This window comes from Callionymus lyra, chromosome 15 (genome assembly GCF_982586985.1).
Source record: "Callionymus lyra chromosome 15, fCalLyr1.hap1.1, whole genome shotgun sequence".
In the NCBI taxonomy this organism is placed as follows: Eukaryota; Metazoa; Chordata; class Actinopteri; order Syngnathiformes; family Callionymidae; genus Callionymus; species Callionymus lyra.
In genome coordinates, this window is record NC_141832.1 from 7,737,570 (window position 1) to 7,763,078 (window position 25,509).

The window sequence follows — 25,509 nt, forward strand, 5'->3', positions numbered from 1 at the left end:
GGAGTTCAAAGCGGCGAGTGTTTCCCTCTGAGCAACAGAAAGCATCAGAGTTGCAAAGTAACGGGGTGCCTACGCTTGCACATTCACACGCCGCTGTCAGTTTAATTTGGCCACGTTGCTCAGTCAGAATAAAGAGCTCTGCAGGGGAGTTTACCGTCAGCCATAAAAACCCTTTCTTAACTCCACACGTGTCACTTCGACGGGGTGTTTACGACCCCAAAATGAGGGGTAAAAAAAAAAAAGCCTCAGTGCCCTGGACAGCATTTGGGTTCTTCAGGAATCCGTCTCGATCTGAAGCCGAGCGAACCGGCGTCGCCGCCAGGGGAGTCGATGCAGATGTCGGACACAGAAACCGACGTGCCGAAAGTGCGTGCGGGCCACCGGTGTGTTGTAGCGATCTGACAGCCGGTTAGAGGCCTAAGGGCCGTTATTATTCCCCAGCAGGAAAATTCAGCAAAAAGCCTTGAGTCCAGATTCCACATTAGTATTCATCAACACGCATGAATTCATGAAGAGAATTCGATCAAAAGTAAGCAGTTGTAGAATAATTACATGCTCTCTGAAGGTTGACTTCACAGGAAGGAAATATGTTCTTTGAGTTGTAACCTTGACTCTCGGCTACGCCAGGATCGTCCTATGTTGTTTACAGAGATCTGCTGCCCTCTCCTGGTGATCTGGATCAACAGCACTTTTGTTTTTCAGAGCCACCAGAATATTGACTTTAACGTTTCATTTTTTGTATTTAAATATTATTGTTTGTATAAGAATGGAATCATTATTTGAACAATTGAATTTAATAGTTTATATTTTCAAAGGCTGTATTTGTTTTTTTAATAACATAATTCAATTATTTGTATAATTATAATTTGGATTTCTTTTTTTTCAATAAAAAAGACAAGCATTTCTTATTGGAATTAGGTAAGTTAGGTTCGGTTAGGTAGAACTTTATTGATCCTTCAGGAGGTCTCCTTTGTGAAATTGTTTTTTTTTACAATTAGCCACAGCAATACAGCAATTATTCATAAAAATAAATAAAAATAAAATAAGAACAAGAACAAGATGATACAATCTAAGTCTTAAGATAAAGAACATAGATCAAAGAAAAATAACAAAGACAAAGGATACAAAGATTAACATAGAATAGAACAACCTGATACTTTTACTCCACTCCTGCCCCAAACTCAGAATAATAAAAATGATTAAATATGAAAATATTAAATATTAAATAATTATAATTAAATAGGTTATGAAGTGGAAAATACTTAATTAAGAATGTTCTTGGAATATCAAAGTGAATATCAAGTGTAAATACATTTTAAAAGTATTCAAATTTTTCCAACTTAATTGTTTGAAAAACATTAACAATTGAACCTTTCAACCTGTTGTTGAATTTAATTATTGCTTGAAAAAAGCATTGCTTGAAATAAGACTACATTTAAATAAAATAAAATATATATATATCAAAGGTTAAACATTTGAAATGTCACATTCAACCATTCAATAGAGTACGTTGATCATTGGAAATGTAAATTTAATCAGTTAATTTTCTTTATGTTGCTCTGTGTGTTTGCAGGTGAGATATCAGGCTTCGAACACACTTGGATATTTTAGTTACATTTACTTTCTCAATTAACTGTTTTGTACCCGTTATTAAATATTAAATGTTCACTGACATTCCCTTAGAACCTAAATAGAAGCAAAATATATATTTATTTTCATTCACGCTTCCTAATTAAAACGTCGCAGTATATGGTTGAACTGCAGGGGGCGCCGGTCAGCATCAAAAGCCCACATTCATTCCACGAAGAAGAGCGTCTGACAAGTGGGCGGGACTTCCTCTCGCGGAAACAACAGACGATGCTAATGCTAACGTTGTCGTGATTTCACTTAATCTTGTGACGTTTCAACCGTGAAACTGTAGACGCCTCCAGGTGAGTTGTACACCTGTCGACCTCCTGACTGTATAAACCTTTCATTCGGGTCTTTTGTTGGGTCGGATTAGCTCGTCGTGAGCTCGCGCGTCTGTCAATGAAAACACTTGCTGTTGCGTTTTTGTTGTGAAATGAAAGAAAACTAATACTATTCAGCGTTTTTCATCATCATTCAATGAAATAGTGTAGTTTAAAACTTTAACATTAGAAGGAACATGTTTTCTAAACTGACTTCAGTTTATTAAAATATAGATTTTTTTGTACTTTAAATCGCATGAACTTGTAAAGAATATGTTCTTCATAGTGATTTATATGTGTTTAATAAACGTCTAATAGATGAGTAATGATAAATAAGTTCACAGTTCCATACGTTGTTCTCTTGCTCTCCTCACCACGTTGATGTTGTGTCCACAGACCCATGGTGGCAGGGTCCTGAGCCATGGAACCCTCCACCAAACCTCACAACAACCAGGTGGCCGACGTGGTTTTCGTCATCGAAGGGACCGCGAACCTCGGACCGTACTTCGAGTCGCTTCGGAAGAACTACATCCTTCCAGCCATCGAGTAGGAAAACCACGGAAATAAATTCAGTTTGCGTCGAGACTTTGTTACTTATTCGTGTGTTGGTTTTCAGATACTTTAACGGAGGACCTCCAGCAGAAACGGACTTCGGTGGAGATGTAAGTCTCAGCGTTACACGGAAAGTACATTTGATTTGACCGTGAATGTCGTCTCGCTATCCTCCTAGTATGGGGGGACGCAGTACGGCCTCGTGGTCTTCAACACGGTGGACTGTGCTCCGGAGTCTTACGTCCAGTGTCACGCGCCGACCAGCTCCGCCTTCGAGTTCGTCTCGTGGATCGACAGCATTCAGTAAGAATCCTTATCAAGATGAAGATGAAAAAGTATCAGGAAGAGTCGTGGACTGTTTTATGTCGCTGCAAATATTGTTGATACATTTGATTATATCTTACATGCGGGTCATTATATTTACAAGGCACAATTTTGGTGTTGGTTCCTTCGTCAATATGGTCGCCAAGGGCTTTATATGATCTTCCTTTAATTATTGACTTACTGGGTCTCGTTCAGGAAGCGTTAGCGGAACGAATCTGGTTGTAAAACGAGAATTAGCTGTAAATTTATGAGATTTTGTTAATCATCAATATTTTAGTAGCTCCGATCTTCTAGAAAATCTACACCTGCTACTGAGCGTTTGTTGAGTTTGTGTTAATTCGAGAAAGAACTAAAATAATGTTACGTGAACAAGAAAAACAAAGAAAGACAAAAAAAAACATGATTTTCCACATAATAAAAAAGAAAATAAATCACTTTAAGTTAAATCAGTTGACATTACCAGGTTTAAAATCATGTTCATGATTGTGAATTATTAATTTAAATCAACTCCGTATATTACACATTCATTCAATATTAGATTATTAAAACACAGAATCATTAGCTAATAGTATTATCATGAACACAGAGTAGATTTCTCTTATCGTAGACCTTTTATTAAAAATATACGGAAGGATTCATGTATTAGACCCACTGTGAATTAAAAAAAAGAAACTTCTAAATTTGCTTCTTAATCATTTCAATCTCGCGGCTGCTCTGAAGTCACAGTCGTCTCCACCGACTTTCTTCTTCACCTCCAGTCATTACTGTTCAATACATAATAAAACCAGGCTTGTGTTTGTAAAAAAGATCCTCTATTATTCCAAGTGAACAGTAAATGTAGTATCCAGAGGAGAACATCCGGGAAAGCTGAAGTTTTTTTTTACAATAACTACGTATTTTCATTTCCTGAGTACCCAAATCTAACACGTGTTAATGTAGGAATAACCACAAGGTGTCGCTGCTCTCCACTAAAACGTGAGACGCTTTCGTCTCTGCCACAGGGATAAAAATAGTTAAACAGGCGTAACGATCTGGAAAAAATCTTTTCCCGAGAACCAATGATATCCTTGTCTTAATCTGAAATGTTTTCCTTGCTATTTTGTTCCTCTAATATTTTTCAACAAATGTCAAGAAATGATGTTTCTCCTCCTGCTCCACAGATTCATGGGAGGTGGAGCCGAGAGCTGCAGTCTGATCGCCGAGGGCCTGTCAGTGGCGTTACAACTCTTCGACGACTTCAAGAAGATGAGGGAACAAATGTGAGCAGCGCTCGGTTCAAACTCTCAAGCTTAGTCAAGAGTCGACTTATAATCTTCTGTCTGTCAGTTTGCCTCAAAAAAAACAGTTTAGTTTTTCGATGCAGTTGTTGTGTTTCTGCGTCAGTTTTGTATCAACATTCAGATCATGGCTGAGAGATGATAGTTTGTGTCGCAACGTCCCTGGAAATGTTGCTCCAGTTGCATCATAAGAACTGTCAGAAACACTCTTGAAGAAATGCTCTGGACGGTGCAGCTTCAGTTTAGTAAGTTTGAGGGAAAGAGCCGAACCCTGTGACCAAAGCTAACGTAGCATCTCGCCGGTGCCGTCATGTGTAATTGACTGAGCTGCTGGACTCACTGTATCCTCTCGTCCTCAGTCGTAACTGCTTTCATTTGTTTTCAAACCAAAATGTGTCCAAATGTCAGCTTTTAAAAGATGCTGGAGTCGACTGTATCCTCTCGTCCTCAGTCGTAACTGCTTTCATTTGTTTTCAAACCAAAATATGTCCAAATGTCAGCTTTTAAAAGATGCTGGACTCACTGTATCCTCTCGTCCTCAGTCGTAACTGCTTTCATTTGTTTTCAAACCAAAATATGTCCAAATGTCAGCTTTAAAAGATGCTGGAGTCACTGTATCCTCTCGTCCTCAGTCGTAACTGCTTTCATTTGTTTTCAAACCAAAATATGTCCAAACGTCAGCTTTAAAAGCTGCTGGACTCACTGTATCCTCTCGTCCTCAGTCGTAACGGCTTTCATTTGTTTTCAAACCAAAATATGTCCAAATGTCAGCTTTAAAAGATGCAGGAGTCACTGTATCCTCTTGTCCTCAGTCGTAACTGCTTTCATTTGTTTTCAAACCAAAATATGTCCAAACGTCAGCTTTAAAAGCTGCTGGACTCACTGTATCCTCTCGTCCTCAGTCGTAACTGCTTTCATTTGTTTTCAAACCAAAATATGTCCAAATGTCAGCTTTAAAAGATGCTGGAGTCACTGTATCCTCTCGTCCTCAGTCGTAACTGCTTTCATTTGATTTCAAACCAAAATATGTCCAAATGTCAGCTTTAAAAGATGCTGGAGTCACTGTATCCTCTCATCCTCAGTCGTAACTGCTTTCATTTGATTTCAAACCAAAATATGTCCAAATGTCAGCTTTAAAAGATGCTGGACTCACTGTATCCTCTCGTCCTCAGTCGTAACTGCTTTCATTTGTTTTCAAACCAAAATATGTCCAAATGTCAGCTTTTAAAGATGCTGGACTCACTGTATCCTCTCGTCCTCAGTCGTAACTGCTTTCATTTGTTTTCAAACCAAAATATGTCCAAATGTCAGCTTTAAAAGATGCTGGACTCACTGTATCCTCTCGTCCTCAGTCGTAACTGCTTTCATTTGTTTTCAAACCAAAATATGTCCAAATGTCAGCTTTAAAAGATGCTGGACTCACTGTATCCTCTCGTCCTCAGTCGTAACTGCTTTCATTTGTTTTCAAACCAAAATATGTCCAAATGTCAGCTTTAAAAGATGCTGGACTCACTGTATCCTCTCGTCCTCAGTCGTAACTGCTTTCATTTGTTTTCAAACCAAAATATGTCCAAACATCAGCTTTAAAAGATGCTGGAGTCACTGTATCCTCTTGTCCTCAGTCGTAACTTTTTGTCTGAACCTAATGTGCCTCCGTTTGTTCACGCGTCATCCGAAAACGCTGACTTTCTGCGATGTAATTTTTCCGACAGCGGACAGACGCACAAAGTGTGTGTTCTCCTTTGCAACTCGCCGCCGTACCTGCTGCCGGCAGTGGAGAGCGTGAGCTACACCGGCTGCACCGCCGACAACCTCGCCAAGCTCATCAGAGACGTGAGTCCAATCCCTGTGTGTGTGTGTGTCTTTGTGTGTGTGTCTCCGTGCACGTGCGTGTGTGTGTGCTTGCTTGTGTGTCTGCATGAATGTGTGTTCACTGGTGTGCATTTGTGTGTGTGTGTGTGTGTGTGTGTGTGTGTGTGTGTGTGTTTGAGGGTGTGCATGTGTGAGTGCTTTTGTGTTCAATGGCATGCATGCTTGTTTGTGTGTCTGCATGCAGGTGTGTGTGTGTACATGATTGTTTGTGTCTGCATCTGCACCTGTATGAGTGTGTGTTAACAAACGCTTGTGTGTATAGTGTCGTTATAAGTGTGTGTGTGTGTGTGTGTGTGTGTGTGTGTGTGTGTGTGTGTGTGTGTGTGTGTGTGTGTGTGTGTGTGTGTGTGTGTGTGTGTGTGTGTGTGTGTGTGTGTGTGTGTGTGTGTGTGTGTGTGTGTGTGTGTGTGTGTGTGTGTGTGTGTGTGTGTGTGTGTGTGACCTAACCCTGACCAGAATAAAACCACATTCAGAGAAATGAAAAAACAGCTTCAATCACCATATGATACTATTTTTGATCCCTGTGTTGTATAAATATTAACAACATTATATAATTCTAATACAAAATGAAGTTCAAAACTCTTTCCTCTGATTTTTTTTTTTTTTTTTTAAACATTTATCAGACGAGGAAGGCAGCAAAAGTTAAACGTGATCAATTTTAAAATCTGTACGTAAAGATGATGAAATGGAAGGAAATGAAAGAACTAAAAAAAAAAAAAAATGTTTTATCAATTCATTTTTTTTTTTACAGATTTATTTTTAATATACTCATGAGGGTTGCATGAACTCGTGTCTCTTAAACAGTTTTAGAAATAATCCCTCAAAATAAAATATTTAAACTGCAGTTATCATATGTAGTGAGTAGAGCTGGAGAAATACACTGATCTCACTATAGGATATTTTAAGTTATGTTATATTTCATTAGACTCACATTCCTGAATTCTAGTGACATCTTGTGATTGTTCTTCTCTTTTTTTGTTCATTCAAACTGTGTCCAAACGTCGGCTTTAAAAGCCGCTGGACTCACTGTATCCTCTCGTCCTCAGTCGTAACTGCTTTCATTTGTTTTCAAACCAAATTATGTCCAAACATCAGCTTTAAAAGCCGCTGGACTCACTGTATCCTCTCGTCCTCAGTCGTAACTGCTTTCATTTGTTTTCAAACCAAAATATGTCCAAACGTCAGCTTTAAAAGCCGCTGGACTCACTGTATCCTCTCGTCCTCAGTCGTAACTGCTTTCATTTGTTTTCAAACCAAATTATGTCCAAACATCAGCTTTAAAAGCCGCTGGAGTCACTGTATCCTCTCGTCCTCAGTCGTGACTGCTTTCATTTGTTTTCAAACCAAATTATGTCCAAACATCAGCTTTAAAAGCCGCTGGAGTCACTGTATCCTCTCGTCCTCAGTCGTAACTGCTTTCATTTGTTTTCAAACTAAAATATGTCCAAACGTCGGCTTTAAAAGCCGCTGGAGTCACTGTATCCTCTCGTCCTCAGTCGTAACTGCTTTCATTTGTTTTCAAACCAAATTATGTCCAAACATCAGCTTTAAAAGCCGCTGGAGTCACTGTATCCTCTCGTCCTCAGTCGTAACTGCTTTCATTTGTTTTCAAACCAAATTATGTCCAAACATCAGCTTTAAAAGCCGCTGGAGTCACTGTATCCTCTCGTCCTCAGTCTTAACTGCTTTCATTTGTTTTCAAACCAAAATATGTCCAAACGTCAGCTTTAAAAGATGCTGGAGTCACTGTATCCTCTCGTCCTCAGTCGTAACTGCTTTCATTTGTTTTCAAACCAAAATATGTCCAAACGTCGGCTTTAAAAACCGCTGGACTCACTGTATCCTCTCGTCCTCAGTCGTAACTGCTTTCATTTGTTTTCAAACCAAAATATGTCCAAACGTCAGCTTCAAAAGCTGCTGGAGTCACTGTATCCTCTCGTCCTCAGTCGTAACTGCTTTCATTTGTTTTCAAACCAAAATATGTCCAAACGTCAGCTTTAAAAGATGCTGGACTCACTGTATCCTCTCGTCCTCAGTCGTAACTGCTTTCATTTGTTTTCAAACCAAAATATGTCCAAACGTCAGCTTTAAAAGATGCTGGAGTCACTGTATCCTCTCGTCCTCAGTCGTAACTGCTTTCATTTGTATTCAAACCAAAATATGTCCAAACGTCGGCTTTAAAAACCGCTGGACTCACTGTATCCTCTCGTCCTCAGTCGTAACTGCTTTCATTTGTTTTCAAACCAAAATATGTCCAAACGTCGGCTTTAAAAACCGCTGGACTCACTGTATCCTCTCGTCCTCAGTCGTAACTGCTTTCATTTGTTTTCAAACCAAAATATGTCCAAACGTCAGCTTTAAAAGATGCTGGAGTCACTGTATCCTCTCGTCCTCAGTCGTAACTGCTTTCATTTGTTTTCAAACCAAAATATGTCCAAACTTCAGCTTTAAAAGCCGCTGGACTCACTGTATCCTCTCGTCCTCAGTCGTAACTGCTTTCATTTGTTTTCAAACCAAAATATGTCCAAACGTCAGCTTTAAAAGATGCTGGAGTCACTGTATCCTCTCGTCCTCAGTCGTACCTGCTTTCATTTGTTTTCAAACCAAAATATGTCCAAACGTTGGCTTTAAAAGCTGCTGGACTCACTGTATCCTCTCGTCCTCAGTCGTAACTGCTTTAATTTGTTTTCAAACCAAAATATGTCCAAACACCAGCTTTAAAAGCTGCTGGAGTCACTGTATCCTCTCGTCCTCAGTCGTAACTGCTTTCATTTGTTTTCAAACCAAAATATGTCCAAACGTCGGCTTTAAAAAGCGCTGGACTCACTGTATCCTCTCGTCCTCAGTAGTAACTGCTTTCATTTGTTTTCAAACCAAAATATGTCCAAACATCAGCTTTAAAAACCGCTGGACTCACTGTATCCTCTCGTCCTCAGTCGTAACTGCTTTCATTTGTTTTCAAACCAAAATATGTCCAAACGTCAGCTTTAAAAGATGCTGGAGTCACTGTATCCTCTTGTCCTCAGTCGTAACTGCTTTCATTTGTTTTCAAACCAAAATATGTCCAAACGTCGGCTTTAAAAACCGCTGGACTCACTGTAAAGAAGAACAACAACTTATTATTTTGAGGAAATAGATAATCTGACTTGATTCTTATTTTTTCTTCGATTGAAGAGGGGAATCCACTTCTCAGTGGTGGCTCCACGGAAGCTCCCGGCTCTCAGGGCTCTGTACGAGCGAGCGTCTCCGGTGGCAGGAAGTGTGGAGACGCATCAGGACTACAGCCAGGAACCCTTCCACATGGTGCTGGTGCGAGGGATCTCTCTGCCCGGTGAGTGACTTGTGAACGTCTGTGGCGGCTCCCGACGGGGGTTTGAGACCCATGATGACGACGACGATGATGACATTGTCCTCGCAAACTCGTTTTGTCGACGGAGAACAATCCAGGTTTTGTTTCCCCGATCAGTGGAACTACGAGAGTTTCATGGTTTCCTCATTGTAGCGACGAGAATCCTCCTAAGCTTCTTATCTCCAGACACACTTCTGATGGGATGTTGCGCGTCTACCTCAGGGCTCGCGGTGACAACGGCGACGCTGGCATTCGTCGCTGCTCGTAATCTGTTTCCATGGATCTCCTTTTGTCTCCGTCTGTCAGGGCGCCGCTAAATCACGGGCGTATTATTTGCGAGGCGTGAGGCGGTCTGGCCAGGATCGCGTCCAAACACTGCGAGATGTTTCGATGGTGAAGAGGGTTCGAGGATTTTCGTGACGATGAAGCTCGTTGGTGTTTAAAATCTGTGCGAGTGATTTGGTTCCAATGTTTGATGTGACAAGTAGAAGCTGTTTTTAGATCTTCCTCCAAACATTTAGATTGTATTGCTTTAACAATTAACATGGAGTTTTATGATTTACTTGTTGACGAGTGAGTGTCCAGTGCTGTGTCTCAAATCGCATACTAGCGTACTAAAAGTTAGTATTTTTAGTACGTTAGTGTGTCTCAATTCTTAGTATGCGAAATTTAGTGCGCCATGCACACTAAATTGGCGTACTAACACGCCCACAAAACTGGCATGGTTCGATGGACACTAACCACACTAAACAGCCGCCATTTTAGTGACGTTTTAAACTGAAGTTACGTCATATATAAATGCATATATATGCATATACTTAAATGTGTATTTTCCGCAGCAGTAGGAGGATAAACACGTCTTCGCTGCTGATACCAGCTTAAATATCTCGCGATTATTTAGATTCTCATATTTTTTCTTTATTTCTTTTTCCAAAGTTGCAATACGTGCTGCCAGCAGGTGGCGATAGCGTTCAAACAGCTGGTTGAAACATCGTTAAATAGAAGTAGAAGAAGAAGCTGTCATGTGATTTCCAGTTAGTGTGTAGCTTCAGGGTTTGATTTGAGACATACTATCTGCGGAGAATTTGCGTACTAGTTAGTATGTACACTAAACTGATGCATACTAACTTCTAGCATACTAAGATTAGTATGCGATTTGAGACGCAGCACTGGTGTTGATGTACTGGAACTGAAACTACACTCATTTATGATGAATCAACACAGAAGAAATAATCTCTAACTCGAATGAAATCACTTCTTAGTCGTGTTTATTTGCAAGAGTCTGGAGATTTGATACACGGTCAACGATACATATAGTGATAGTGTAGTAACGAAGATATATATGTGTAGTATTGTCCAGTACTTGACTGTGGTGTTGTGATAGTGTAGTAACAAGTATATATGTGTAGTATTGTCAAGTACTTGACTCTGGTGTTGTGATAGTGTAGTAACAAGTATATATGTGTAGTATTGTCAAGTACTTGACTCTGGTGTTGTGATAGTGTAGTAACAAGTATATATGTGTAGTATTGTCGAGTACTTGACTCTGGTGTTGTGATAGTGTAGTAACAAGTATATATGTGTAGTATTGTCCAGTTCTTGACTCTGGTGTTGTGATAGTGTAGTAACGAGGATATATGTGTAGTATTGTCCAGTACTTGACTCTGGTGTTGTGATAGTATAGTAACGAGGATATATGTGTAGTATTGTCCAGTACTTGACTCTGGTGTTGTGATAGTGTAGTAACGAGGATATATGTGTAGTATTGTCCAGTACTTGACTCTGGTGTTGTGATAGTGTAGTAACGAGGATATATGTGTAGTATTGTCCAGTACTTGACTCTGGTGTTGTGATGGTATAGTAACAAGTATATATGTGTAGTATTGTCCAGTACTTGACTCTGGTGTTGTGATAGTGTAGTAACAAGTATATATGTGTAGTATTGTCCAGTACTTGACTCTGGTGTTGTGATAGTGTAGTAACAAATATATATGTGTAGTATTGTCCAGTACTTGACTCTGGTGTTGTGATAGTGTAGTAACAAGTATATATGTGTAGTATTGTCCAGTACTTGGCTCTGGTGTTGTGATAGTGTAGTAACAAATATATATGTGTAGTATTGTCAAGTACTTGACTCTGGTGTTGTGATAGTGTAGTAACAAGTATATATGTGTAGTATTGTCCAGTACTTGACTCTGGTGTTGTGATAGTGTAGTAACAAGTATATATGTGTAGTATTGTCCAGTACTTGACTCTGGTGTTGTGATAGTGTAGTAACAAGTATACATTTGTAGTATTGTCCAGTACTTGACTCTGGTGTTGTGATAGTGTAGTAACAAGTATACATGTGTAGTATTGTCCAGTACTTGACTCTGGTGTTGTAGTATTTACAGACCACATGACTCTTGACGAAGTCGTAACTGCTTTCATTTGTTTTCAAACCAAAATAAGTCCAAACATCAGCTCTAAAAGCTGCTGGAGTCACTGTATCCTCTCGTCCTCAGTCATGTCGTGGGATTTCATTGTTACCTTAGCTACGTAGGGCACACTGACTGCTGCCATCTAATGGTCGGATGTTTAAAAAAGCTACTTGCTGCTATCATTATAATACATTTCTGATTGTGATGGCAATGGAAAAAATATATTTTCAGTGCTGTTGAATATTAACAGTGTTTTTAATAAAAAATATCTCCATATATCCTTGTATTGATATTTTCTCATGCTTGGGATGGTTTTATTTTCTTGCTAAAATATCTTTGGTTCTTTTGTCCGGATCTACAAGAGTTCAATTATATCTTCACTGATGTTGTGCTTCCGTTCTAGTCTCGTCTGGCACCGGACCCGGACCCCTCAAATCCGTCCTCCCTCCACCCCTGGCAGTCAATCAGCCTCTCGGCCCCCCCCCCACCAACACGGCTCACCCTTACCAGGTAACATGCTCGCGGGGCTCCCATCCTCCTGGAGTGGGGCGCCTCGTTCTTCTGGCTCCGGTTCAAACATTCACCCGACATTGTGCCGCTTTCACCCCAGAGTCAGCCCGCCATGACCGCGGCTCAGGTGGCTGCACAGATGGCCGTGGAGGCAGCGAGCAACCAGAAGAGTCGCTGTGAGTAACCAGCAGACGTTAGTGCGACTCCATTTAGAGACGCAGACGGTCACACACACACTCACACACTCACACACACACACAAACGCACGGTCACACACACACGGTGTCGGTGTCACACGACAACAGAACTGCAGTGACTCCATGTTGAGTGTTGAGAAAACGCACATCTATGACTAACCTTTATATATATTTATATATATATAGTGTATATATAGTGTATATATATATATATATATTTAAACAATTTCCCGAAGGAGACCTCCTGAGGGATCAATAAAGTTTTACCTTACCTTACCTTACCTTAACCTCCTGGATCAGATCACGACAAATATATGGACATTTCTTCTTAGATTGATGACTTTATTGACAAACCTCTAAATGATTTGAGTTGATTATCATTCATTCAACTTCTAAAACATTTGAATGACTGACAGAAAACACTCGCAAATGATTCTGTTGTTGAAGAACTTATTTTTCAAGTTCAGAAACTATTAATAATTATAGTAGCTGTGAGGAAAGAACAGTAATGACACTTAATGAGAAATAAAACATGTTTTTTTCAATTTCTCTTTGAGAGTTGGAAAGAAAAACTGAGCGTTTTTTAAGCATTTTATTATTATTGTTTTAATAATTTAAATTAAAATTGCGAATTTCCAATATATTTTGATACGATTTGATATTCTTTATTCCAAGATTTCAATATTTGTTTATGAGTAGCCTTTTAACGCTTGTATTATCTCAAATGCCCGAAAACAAAATGAGTTTGTGGTATCCCTTGCGTTGTCTCTGGGTCAAGGTGAACGTCCTCCACCACTGCCTATCTATTCATGGAAGCCAGGGAGGTCCTTCACTTTGACCCAGAGACAACACAAGGGATACCACAAACACATTTGTTTTCATGCATTCGGGTCATTACCTTACCTTACCTTACCTTATTATCTCAAATGCCCGAAAACAAATGTTTTTGTGGTATCCCTTGCGTTGTCTCTGGGTCAAGGTGAACGTCCTCCACCACTGCCTATCTATTCATGGAAGCCAGGGTGGTCCTTCACTTTGACCCAGAGACGACACAAGGGATACCACAAACGCATTTGTTTTCATGCATTCGGGTCATTACCTTACCTTATTATCTAAAATGCCCGAAAACAAATGTTTTTGTGGTATCCCTTGCGTTGTCTCTGGGTCAAGGTGAACGTCCTCCACCACTGCCTATCTATTCATGGAAGCCAGGGAGGTCCTTCACTTTGACCCAGAGAAGACACAAGGGATACCACAAACGCATTTGTTTTCATGCATTCGGGTCATTACCTTACCTTACCTTATTATCTCAAATGCCCGAAAACAAATGTTTTTGTGGTATCCCTTGCGTTGTCTCTGGGTCAAGGTGAACGTCCTCCACCACTGCCTATCTATTCATGGAAGCCAGGGAGGTCCTTCACTTTGACCCAGAGACGACACAAGGGATACCACAAACACATTTGTTTTCATGCATTCGGGTCATTACCTTACCTTACCTTACCTTATTATCTCAAATGCCCGAAAACAAATGTTTTTGTGGTATCCCTTGCGTTGTCTCTGGGTCAAGGTGAACGTCCTCCACCACTGCCTATCTATTCATGGAAGCCAGGGAGGTCCTTCACTTTGACCCAGAGACAACACAAGGGATACCACAAACGCATTTGTTTTCATGCATTCGGGTCATTACCTTACCTTACCTTACCTTATTATCTCAAATGCCCGAAAACAAATGTTTTTGTGGTATCCCTTGCGTTGTCTCTGGGTCAAGGTGAACGTCCTACACCACTGCCTATCTATTCATGGAAGCCAGGGAGGTCCTTCACTTTGACCCAGAGATGACACAAGGGATACCACAAACACATTTGTTTTCATGCATTCGGGTCATTACCTTACCTTATTATCTCAAATGCCCGAAAACAAATGTTTTTGTGGTATCCCTTGCGTTGTCTCTGGGTCAAGGTGAACGTCCTCCACCACTGCCTATCTATTCATGGAAGCCAGGGAGGTCCTTCACTTTGACCCAGAGACAACACAAGGGATACCACAAACACATTTGTTTCCATGCATTCGGGTCACCTTGACCCTGAGATAACGCAAATGAACACGAAGCTTGATCCAAGTACATTTTTAATTCCAATACCCAAAAAAACAATTAAAAGATTTTTTCCATTAAAAAATGTAAAGTTTGAAATCGGTATCGTTTGAAAGTTATTGTATTCATTTAAATAATGTGGACTTTTGTCTCCTCCAGTCCCGGGGATGCTGGTCCAGGGGGCTCCGTTCGGCAGTCAACCCAACATGCCCCCCGGGGTGAAGCTGAGTCAGCCCAGCATCTCCACGGTGACGACTTCCTCGCAGCCGCTCATGTCGCAGCAACAGGTCGCCCCCAACCAGCCGCCGCCGGGCCCGCCGACGGGTCCGACCCTCGCCAGCCAGCCGCCGTCGCAGCAGTCGGTCCAGCAGCCGGCGCCGCAGACGGCTCAGCCCAACATGGTGAGCGACGGCCCTTTTTTTTGTTTGTTTCGCGTCTCGATCCGTTTGCCATCTCCTTTCTGATCTCGTCTCGCAAGTCCCTCCACCCTTCGGGTAAACACCGTCCGTGTTTAAACCCTATTGATATTTGCAAATGTTAGCGGCGCCGAGCCGAAGGAACCGAGACTCTCCAGCGCCGTTTCTCCAGCAGCCCCGGGTTCTGTTTGCCCACTCGTCTGGATTCTTGCATCAAAATGAATTTCAAATAAGATGGTGACGGATCAGATGTTGCTCCTCCAGAGAGGCTGGACTTTCATGAGGCTTTGTCTGGGACTTTTTTCTTTTTTTTTCAAGGTTCCAGCAGATCCTTAACAAGCGATAAAAGACTTTAAAAGCATGAATCGTCGAAATACAAGGCCTTAAAATGAACTAAATCAAAATGTTTAAAGTGTAAAAAATTTAAATAAATGATAAGCAATTACAAGTAAAATTACATGTTTGAATTTCAAAATATCAGGTAAATAAAAATAGTTACAGATTTACACACAACCATTGGAACTAATGACAGTGATATTGTTCTATTTAAGGTAAGGTACGAGTACGAAGAACAGTGTACTTGATGGATGGATGGATGGATGGATACTTTATTGATCCCCGGAGTAGAAACTATTTTGTCCAGCAGCAATAACGCATCCAAACATCCATAAATACATGTAAAAACAATCGAATAAATACAAACAAAAATGTAAAATGACAGATAAATAATTATAAAGTTGCCAACAAAAAGTAAAAAGTGCATCTTAAGCATTAAAGAAGTATTTTGTCGCATCTTATGGCAAAAGGAACAAAGTTAATTCTTAATACGTTTGGTTCTGCAGTGCATGGAGAGGAGCCTGTTTTCTCAAAATCATGCTTGCATCAATAATTGATCTTCAATTTGATCTTAAACGTTTTTTAAAAAGTCTTGATTTCAACTTGCCTTCAGCTCTCGGAACCCTGTTCTGGATTCTTAAATAAAAATATTTACAGATTTACACACAACCACAACATCGGAACTAATGACCGTGAAATTGTTGCACCCAGGACTTGGAGCTGATGCACATGGTGGTTCTACTTCAAGGTGGTTCATGTAACTTAAGTTTAAGGCTTTGGGCATCATGTGAAGGTGTCAATTAAATCAGAATTTGCTGTCAAATCATTTTTCTTAATCACTGAAAGCGCTACCAGGCAACGGGTACGAGGAACAGTGTACTTTATGGATGGATGGATGGATACTTTATTGATCCCCGGAGTAGAAACTATTTTGTCCTGCAATAACGCATCCAAACATCCATAAATACATGTAAAAACAATCGAATAAATACAAACAAAAATGTAAAATGACAGATAAATAATTATAAAGTTGCCAACAAAAAGTAAAAAGTGCATCTTAAGCATTAAAGAAATCTTTTGTCGCATCTTATGGCAAAAGGAACAAAGAATATTTGTTGTATGTATTTTTCTAAAGTATGTTCTTTATCTTTAGACTTCGATTGTATCATCTTGTTCTTTCTCTTTATTTCTCTTTGTTCTTATTTTATTTTGATTTATTTTTCATGAAAAATTGCTGTATTTTCTATGGATATTGGAAAAAAAACAATTTCCCCGAAGAAGACCTCCTGAGGAATCAATAAAGTTTTACCTTACTTATCTTACTTTACCTTACCTTATATCTTAATACGTTTGGTTCTGCAGTGCATGGAGAGGAGCCTGTTTTCTCAAAACCATGCTTGCATCAATAATTGATCTTCAGTTTGATCTTAAACGTTTTTTAAAAAGTCTTGAGTTCAACTTGCCTTCAGCAATTAATTAAACAATTAATATAACAATTATATAACAATATTATATAATTTTATTATTATTATTATATTAATATTATATAACAATAAATATAACAATTAAACAATTTCCCGAAGGAGACATCCTGAGGGATCAATAAAGTTTTACCTTACCTTACCTTAGCTCTCGGAAACCTGGTCCGGATTCTTTCCATAAAACATGACGACTCATCATTAATGTATTGAATCCAGTGACTCTGAGTTCGTACCTCATGGAGGACGAATGGATCCTTGACCCTCGTCTCTGTCTGATCCACAGCAGGGAGTGGCTCCCGGTCAGGCCAACAACAACCCCCTGGGGCAGCAGCAGGGCATGGCCAACAAGGTGGTGGCGTGGACCGGAGTCCTGGAGTGGCAGGAGGTAACACGCTCTGAACATCTCTTCGCGCCGACACTAGAGGGCGTCGTCTCGAGGGGTGACACGGGTCAGACGTCTCGGGACAAAAGTACCTATAGATGCAGGGATCCAACTTTCATGTATCTAGTTACAGGGGCGTCAAACTGGTCCAGAAAAGGGCCGAGACGGTGCAGGTTTTTGTTCCAACCAGTCAAGCACACATAAGCTAACGAATCAGGCGTCGGCTTTAACAAGCAACACCTGACTGTTAATGAATTGATTACTGTCTTCAGACGCCTGATTGGTTCAACTGTAATGTGCTTGACTGGTTGGATCCAAAACCTGCACCGGCTCGGCCCTTCTCTGGACCAGTTTGACACCTGTGATCTAGTACATGATCAGTATCGACGGATACTAGTATTCAAATATAACATTCTTGCTCTACTGTGAGATGAAACTGGTCATGCTTTGAATAAAAGCAACAATTACTACATACTGAAATAAAATGTGTTTAAATGTTGACCAGCGTTTGAAGAAAATAACGAAAATACAGTTAAATTTAAACGTCGTTTAACCTATAACATGAAAAGGATGAAGACTGCCTGTGTAAAGATATACTATATAAAATCATTAATTTATTTAGCAAAATTAAACAACACTATTCAAGTGTTTAGAACAACAGTAAACGACTCAAATGTAGTTTATTCCTGCTTCAAAATAAAATATGGTTTGCAAATAAATGCAAATTAAAGAAATTGTATATATTGGAACAAAAAAAAGAATGACAACTTTCATATTTTAAACACATTTTAAATGCATAATAAATAAACAAATGTTTTGATGAGTTTCCTGTTAAGATCCTCAGCCTCGGATCAACATCTTATATATGATCGACACGATTTAAAGTCGGTCCGTAAAGAGTTTGAAGTGAACTTTTGTCGTGTATTTCGTGTATCATTAGTCATCGATCGCCCGGGAGTGATTTGATTCAGCGTCTGGTCGTTCCTGTTTTTTTTTATTTGCTCATTTTCTTTCGCCCCGCGATGAATCTTAAGACGCTGCTGCAACTTTGCAACACTTTTCCCGCTAAAGGCTGCGTTTTATGCCAAGTCGAGATTCTCTATTTTAGATCATTCAACTCGTCCCTCGTTAAGGAACGTGACTCAAACGGAGGGTTTTAACCACGAGTGAAAAAATATGCTCAATGCTTTCCTGTGTGCCTTTAGTGTGACGTGTAAAGCTGTTGCTATTTCAATACATCAACGCTAAATGATTCACAACATTGTGTATTAATTTTTCATCTCTTTGCTGAACATTTATCAGGAAAATGTAGTGAAGGACCAGCCCAGAGGCTGGACTTCCTTCCGGGAAATCTGTGCTGTGTCTCAAATCGCATACTAATCTTAGTATGCTAGAAGTTAGTATGCATCAGTTTAGTGTACATACTAACTAGTACGCAAATTCTCCGCAGATAGTATGTCTCAAATCAAACTCTGCTGCTACACACTAACCGGAAATCACATGACAGTTTCTTCTTCTACTTCTATTTAACGATGTTTCAAGCAGCTGTTTGAACGCTATCGCCACCTGCTGGCAGCACGTTTTGCAACTTTGGAAAAAGAAATAAAGAAAAAATATGAGAATCTAAATAATCGCGAGATATTTAAGCTGGTATCAGCAGCGAAGACGTGTTTATCCTCCTACTGCTGCTGAAAATACACATTTAAGTATATGCATATATATGCATTTATATATGACGTAAGTTCCGTTTAAAACGTCACTAAAATGGCGGCTGTTTAGTATGGTTAGTGTCCATCGAACCATGCTAGTTTTGTGGGCGTGTTAGTACGCCAATTTAGTATGCATGGCGCACTAAATTTCGCATACTAAGAATTGAGACACACTAACGTACTAAAAATACTAACTTTTAGTACGCTAGTATGCGATTTGAGACACAGCACAGGTTAAATAGCCATGATCTTTACTCAATTGTTCAGCTGTTTATAACAAAATAAAGTCTGATTATTGTGAAACGAACTACAGTACAGTGACGCCTCAAAACTTGAAGTTGGATTCATGAGAAAAAAATACAATGATAAGTAAGTAAGTAATATTTATTTATATAGCGCTTTTCCAGACCAGGGTCACAAAGCGCTTAAACAATCAAAACAATACTCAAAAAAGTATAAACTTTAAAGATCAAGATAATACTGAGAACAACACAGGAGTTCAAGGAAAAGCCTAAACAAATAGAAACGTCTTAAGATGTTTCTTAAAGGAGTCAGTAGATCCATCAAGAGCAAAGAGAGAGAAGATCGTTCCAAAGCTTAGGAGCAACAGCCTGAAAAGATTTCTCTCCTCTGGTCCAGAAGCGTGTTCAGGAACCATCAGTAGATTCTGATCCACAGACCTCAGAGCCCGAGCTGGGGTGTAAGGCTGTATCAGATCACTGATGGAAGGAGGAGTCTGACCATGAATAGATCTGAAAGTAAGAACCAGAATTTTAAAGTTGAGCTGTACAGTGAAGTGAATAGCACTTTTCCAGACCAGGGTCACAAAGCACTTAAACAATCAAAACAATATTCAATAAAGTATATACTTTAAAGATCAAGATAAAACTGATAACACAACAGGAGTTCCAGAAAATCAAGGAAAAGCCTGAACAAATAAAAACGTTTTAAGATATTTCTTAAAGGAGTCAGTAGATCCATCAAGCGAGTCTGATTCTAAACCCCTAAAAAACACAAACTTAAAATAAATGAGATTCATGGCTAAACGTCAAATACAGAAACAATTAAAAATAAAGTTATACATTTCTGTAATAACCAAAAAAAAACATAGGATGTTGGCTTCAACAGAAGCTTGAAACAACAGTCGGTGATACTGAGGAGAAACATTTGTGTGGGACGTGTGAAAAAAATAAAATAAAGATTCAACTTTTCAAGGGATAAACTTGGAAAAAAAATCACTTTTCACCTACTTCTGAACTAAAATCCAACACAGGAAGTAACGGTCATGTGACCAGAAATGTCTCCATGTTTTTCGTGCGTCGACACCAACCCAGCGAGTCGCCGTACAATCTATAGAGTGAAAGTTTGGACTTCTCTCTTCCATCCCTATGTAATCACCGCTCCCCCCCCCCCCTCGGACCCCTCGCTGCGGCACAACTTAATAATCACCTGTCTTCGATTATCGCCGGCGTTGATGAATCGTACATCATCTCCCCGCCGCTATTGGTTTAGCTCAAGGTCAAATCGATGGTGCGTGCGGCCGCGATGCTGAGCTAGGAAAATGGATGTTAATGGCTTCTATGTGACACTCACGAGGCCTTCAAGTGTTGGTGTTTGCTGGACAGGATCGGATCAATCGCCTCGATCGACTCCGGGCTCATCCTCCCCTCGCGGGGGTTTTTATTCCGAGGAATAAAGAGCGGGGAGGTTTTCTCCGAGCTCTAAATCTTCCACGTGACGACAACCATCGGCGAAAAGCTGATGAGTCGACACATGACGCTTTTTTTTTTTTTACTTTACCTTTTCCATTTCGCTTATTAAAGGGCGTCATCTCCGCGAGGGGCTGATGGATCGCGAGCCGTTTGGAAGAACGATGGAGACCATAAGCCGGTTTCATGGATGTTGTAAAGGAGCAGAGAAACACAACTTGGCACAGGCTAGAGATCGTGTTATTACAACTTTTACCGTTCTTGTTATTCGCCGATGATCGCTCCACACCCTCCCATTCCCCGGCATTAAAAATGACACACAAATGTGTTGCCGTCGTCTCGACGCTTTTATTCGTTTACAAAGCAATTTAATTGTCGGTTTTCATCACCCGATGAAATCGATGGGACTTCCCGCGTTTAATTCCCTTCCCCCGGATGAAATGTCTGCCAAGCAAAACCCTGGACAGCGAAGGGGTTTTGCGACTGACGTCGAGGCTTCCAGCGAGTATTCCTTCGTGGAGGATCGATTATGGATCCATTGACACGGTCCAGAAAGACAGGCTTGGGATTATTGATTCCATTCCATCTTCAAATTACCCCCTTAAGAAGTCCCACGTTCTCTCCGCGTTTTAATTGTTCCGACACGATGAGGATCTCGAAGGAGGAGCGGACTTCTGTTCCCGGGGGACCAGCGGCTCCTTCTCCGGATCCATTAGGATGTCATACAGATGTCAGATTCAGAAGAACGCTGGACTCGTCTTCCCTCGAAAAAAAAAACACTCGACTTCTTGCGATCCGTTCGTTTTCGCACGTTCATTCGCTAAAATAAAACCCACTAAAAAAACGTTTTCTGTCCTTTTCAGTTTAACTTTCCAAGCACAAAATAGAACGTGATAAAAGATTCATCTCTGAACTTCCAAGAGAACAATCAGAAAGTTTTCTATCGAGGTCACCCGGGCGTCGAAAATTACCGCACAACCGATCTAGGAATTTTAAGAAGCGCCGCCTTCCGTTTCTGTCGGCGAGCGCTCGAAAAAAACAAAACAACCCATAATGCTCGGTTCAGCTGCTCAGCGGCACCGACGGGGGGGCCGGACTTAACCGTCCGGAGCCGTCGCCGAAATGACGGCTGTTTCACAAATACTCAAGAGCTTGGCAGTCCTTCAGATCCCAGCCCCGGAACATGACAGGCGTGGAAGGTGAGAGGTTGAGTGTACGGTTCCAGTCAGAGAGTGACAGATACAAATCGCTGGCAGCGACACCAGCCGCTCTGGCAACGTTTTTTTTTTTGTTGTACTTTTGCTCCTTCGCACTTAAAAAATACATGCGGCCCCAAAAATAGAAAACATCCGAGTCCCTTTTAATTATTTGTGATGGAGTAACAGCTCTTGTAGCTCTTGACTCATTCTGACAATTGTTTTGAGTGGTTTTCCCTCGAGAACCTCACGGGTTTTCTGTCGGCGTCAGGTAGGATTTTTGGTCCCTTTTAGTGTTTGAAAGCTTGGTGTTGTGTTCGGCCCCAGAGGATCTTGTTTTACTGCACCACCAGGACTAATTACACACTTTGAAACGGCATGAAAATTATTCATCCAGTCCTACATTGACTGCTTTGAAGTGATTTTATTTTTTCATGCCCTGATCCCTTTTTTTTGGAAATAGTTGTCATGTTTTTAAAAAAAAAAGTTTCTATGAAATGTCAGCTGGCAACACGGGAATTTGAAGCGGATTGGATGAGGATCAGTTCCTCTAGATTAAAGATCCAGGTTAAAGATGTGATCTTTTTTCAAGTTGAGTTTAACAAAAGTACCTATAGATGCACCGATCCGACTTTAACTTATCTAGTACATGATCAGTATCGACCGATACTAGTATTAAAATATAACATTCTTGCTCTACTGTGAGATAAAACTGGTCATGCTTTGAATAAAAGCAACAATTACTACATACTGAAATAAAAAGTGTTTAAATGTTGACCAGCATTTGAAGAAAATAAAGAAAATACACTTGAATTTAAACGTTGTTTAACCTATAACATGAAAAAAATGACGGCCTGTGTAAAGATAAACTAGAAAAAATATTGATTTAAATTTATAATATAAATTTTCCTAAATATAATTTAAAATTTAGCAAAAATAAACAACACTATGCAAGTGTGTAGAACAACACAACAGTAAACGACTTAAATACAAACACACTTATAGTTCTTCCTGCTTCAAAATAAAATACGGTTTGCAAATAAACGCAAATTAAAGAAATGTTATCATATATTGGAACGAAAAAAAATCATGTTTTAAACACATTTTAAATGCATAATAAATAAATACATTTTTTGATGAGTTTCCTGTTCCTCGGATCAACTTTTCGGAACTTTTGTCATGGATTTCGTTGAGTTTAAGAATCTATAGGTTACAGCATTTTATTCAGGAGGAAAAAAAAAAGAGTTAAGTCAGAAGATAAAGCTCTTCGTTTACTCACACCTGCGGTCGGAAGCTTTGCAGTGACTCGAGAACAAGATCCCCAAAGTTTTATCTTCGGGTTCAGGACTGTGTGTTCAAAAGAGAACCTCAGTCCTTCACAGTAGAACCCATGCTGGTCCAACAGAAGACAGAGAGAGGTGGCTCCTGGACCAGTTAGGTGATGACTCTGAGGAGGCCCAGGGGCAGACCCAGGAAAAACTCTAATGAAGTTTTAAAGATGGGGACGTTTGGACCTCTTTGAGAAGTAGATGTTTGTTTGTATCCACCTCATGACGGCCATGTTGCCTTAAAATAACTGAATAAAGTTGTGAAGAGACCTCATGTGAAGAGCATGATCAAGGAACCCAGAGAACACAGCAGGATCTTCTCAGGTACATACAGAGAAAGAAGTCACTCCTCGACCGATCAATATGAATTTTAATGCATTTTCAGATCTTAAAAAATGAATCCCATCCCAGAAAAACCCTCCATTGTGGGTCACTTTTGCAGCCGTCAGGCTTTCCTCTCCTGGCTCGTGCTCCCTCCCTCTCTCTCGTAGCCTCATACATAGAGCGTGTTAATGGCGCCATAATGGTACATTTTTTATGACTGGTGCTCCACATTCAAATGTTTCATTGATTGGCCCAATTTCTCGCCGTGGATTGAGGCCAGCGTCTGCTGGAGGGGGCTGGCCGGGTAAAAGTCTGGGTTAAATAATGCAGACTTTTGTGTTCACACTTTCAGCTCCCCTGGGTCGACACGCGGCAAAATGTGAATGTTTGAGAAACTCGTTCTCGGAGGCGGAGAGAAGCGAGATGTGAAGGTTAATCACGACGTCGGGTTATTTGATGATTCTGGTTCGTATTTATATCCAGCTTAATGGACGCGAGAATCTATTGATGCTATATCACGATATATATAGTGATACTGCAGTAACAAGGACATATGTGTAGTATTGTTGAGTACTTGACTCAGGTGTTGTGATACTGTAGTAACAAGTATATATGTGTAGTATTGTCCAGTACTTGAATCTGGTGTTGTGATAGTGTAGTAACAAGTATATATGTGTAGTATTGTCCAGTACTTGACTCTGGTGTTGTGATAGTGTAGTAACAAGTATATATGTGTAGTATTGTCCAGTACTTGACTTTGGTGTTGTGATAGTGTAGTAACAAGTATATATGTGTAGTATTGTCCAGTACTTGACTCTGGTGTTGTGATAGTGTAGTAACAAGTATATATGTGTATTATTGTCCAGTATTTGACTCTGGTGTTGTGATAGTGTAGTAACAAGTATATATGTGTAGTACTGTTCGAGTACTTGACTCTGGTGTTGTGATAGTGTAGTAACAAGTATATATGTGTAGTATTGTCCAGTACTTGACTCTGGTATTGTAGTATTTACAGACAACATGACTCCTGACGAAGTCGTAACTGCTTTCATTTGTTTTCAAACCAGAATATGTCCAAACATCAGCTTTAAAAGCTGCTGGAGTCGACTGTATCCTCTCGTCCTCAGTCGTAACTGCTTTTATTTGTTTTCAAACCAAAATATGTCCAGACATCCACTTTAAAAGCGTCGACTGTATCCTCTCGTCCCCAGTCATCTCGAGAATCTCGCAAAAATAATTGTGATATTTAAGTGTATCGATAGTTTTTCTTACAACCTGGTTACAACCAGTTTTGAAGTATTAAGTTATTTAATGCATAGTAAAGCTGCTGGAGTCGACTGTATCCGCTCGTCCTCAGTCATCTCGAGAATCTTGCAAAGGTAATTGTGATATTTATGTGTATCGATAGTTTTTCTTACAACCTGATTACAACCAGTTTTGAAGTATTAAGTTATTTAATCCATAGTAAAGCTGCTGGAGTCGACTGTATCCTCTCATTCTCAGTTGTAACTGCTTTCATTTGTTTTCAAACCAAAATATGTCCAAACATCAGCTTTAAAAGCGTCGACTGTATCCTCTCGTCCTCAGTCATCTCGAGAATCTCGCAAAAAATAATTGTGATATTTATGTGTATCGATAGTTTTTATTACAACCTGGTTACAACCAGTTTTGAAGTATTAAGTCATTTAATGCATAGTAAAGCTGCTGGAGTCGACCGTATCCTCTCGTCCTCAGCTGTCCCCGAAACCCACAAGATTTCATTCTTGCTTTTGAGGATGTAATGACTGCTGCCATCTAGCAGACCGAAGTTTAATATCAACACATAAATGAACGGAAAAAAAAGTTATAATTAAATTATTTTATTTTATACACACTTTATTGAAATGTAACCTATTCAAGAATAATGATCAAATAAAACTCTACAACTGACTCCTCATGTACAACACTATCTTCCTCTCACTCCCTCTCGGTGAACTCATCTCTGTGTGCGCAATACATTCTTTTCTGCTTCCAAAAACTGTCTATTTTTGACTTGTATGCTGGTGTATCACGTGTTTGAGTGGATTAACGCCTTCTTTTTCTGCTT

General features: G+C 40.0%; 1 protein-coding gene across 6 annotated transcripts in view; it reads left to right on the forward strand.

The window, feature by feature from the left end:
• Positions 1 to 1,806: 1,806 nt before the first annotated feature.
• Positions 1,807 to 25,509, forward strand: part of med25 (mediator complex subunit 25) — a 31,719-nt gene continuing 8,016 nt past the window's right edge. For 5 of the 6 annotated variants that reach the window (XM_087809852.1, XM_087809853.1, XM_087809855.1 and 2 more), the window contains exons 1-11: positions 1,807 to 1,931; positions 2,346 to 2,495; positions 2,566 to 2,611; positions 2,680 to 2,804; positions 3,986 to 4,084; positions 5,815 to 5,935; positions 9,149 to 9,305; positions 12,147 to 12,253; positions 12,354 to 12,429; positions 14,702 to 14,943; positions 17,059 to 17,160. In XM_087809852.1, the coding sequence (XP_087665978.1) occupies positions 2,371 to 2,495; positions 2,566 to 2,611; positions 2,680 to 2,804; positions 3,986 to 4,084; positions 5,815 to 5,935; positions 9,149 to 9,305; positions 12,147 to 12,253; positions 12,354 to 12,429; positions 14,702 to 14,943; positions 17,059 to 17,160 (1,200 nt within the window). In that variant the 5' untranslated portion in view covers positions 1,807 to 1,931; positions 2,346 to 2,370. Of the gene's footprint in view, positions 1,932 to 2,345; positions 2,496 to 2,565; positions 2,612 to 2,679; positions 2,805 to 3,985; positions 4,085 to 5,814; positions 5,936 to 9,148; positions 9,306 to 12,146; positions 12,254 to 12,353; positions 12,430 to 14,701; positions 14,944 to 17,058; positions 17,161 to 25,509 lie in introns of those variants that run through there. The other variant, XM_087809851.1, reaches the window with a different exon arrangement.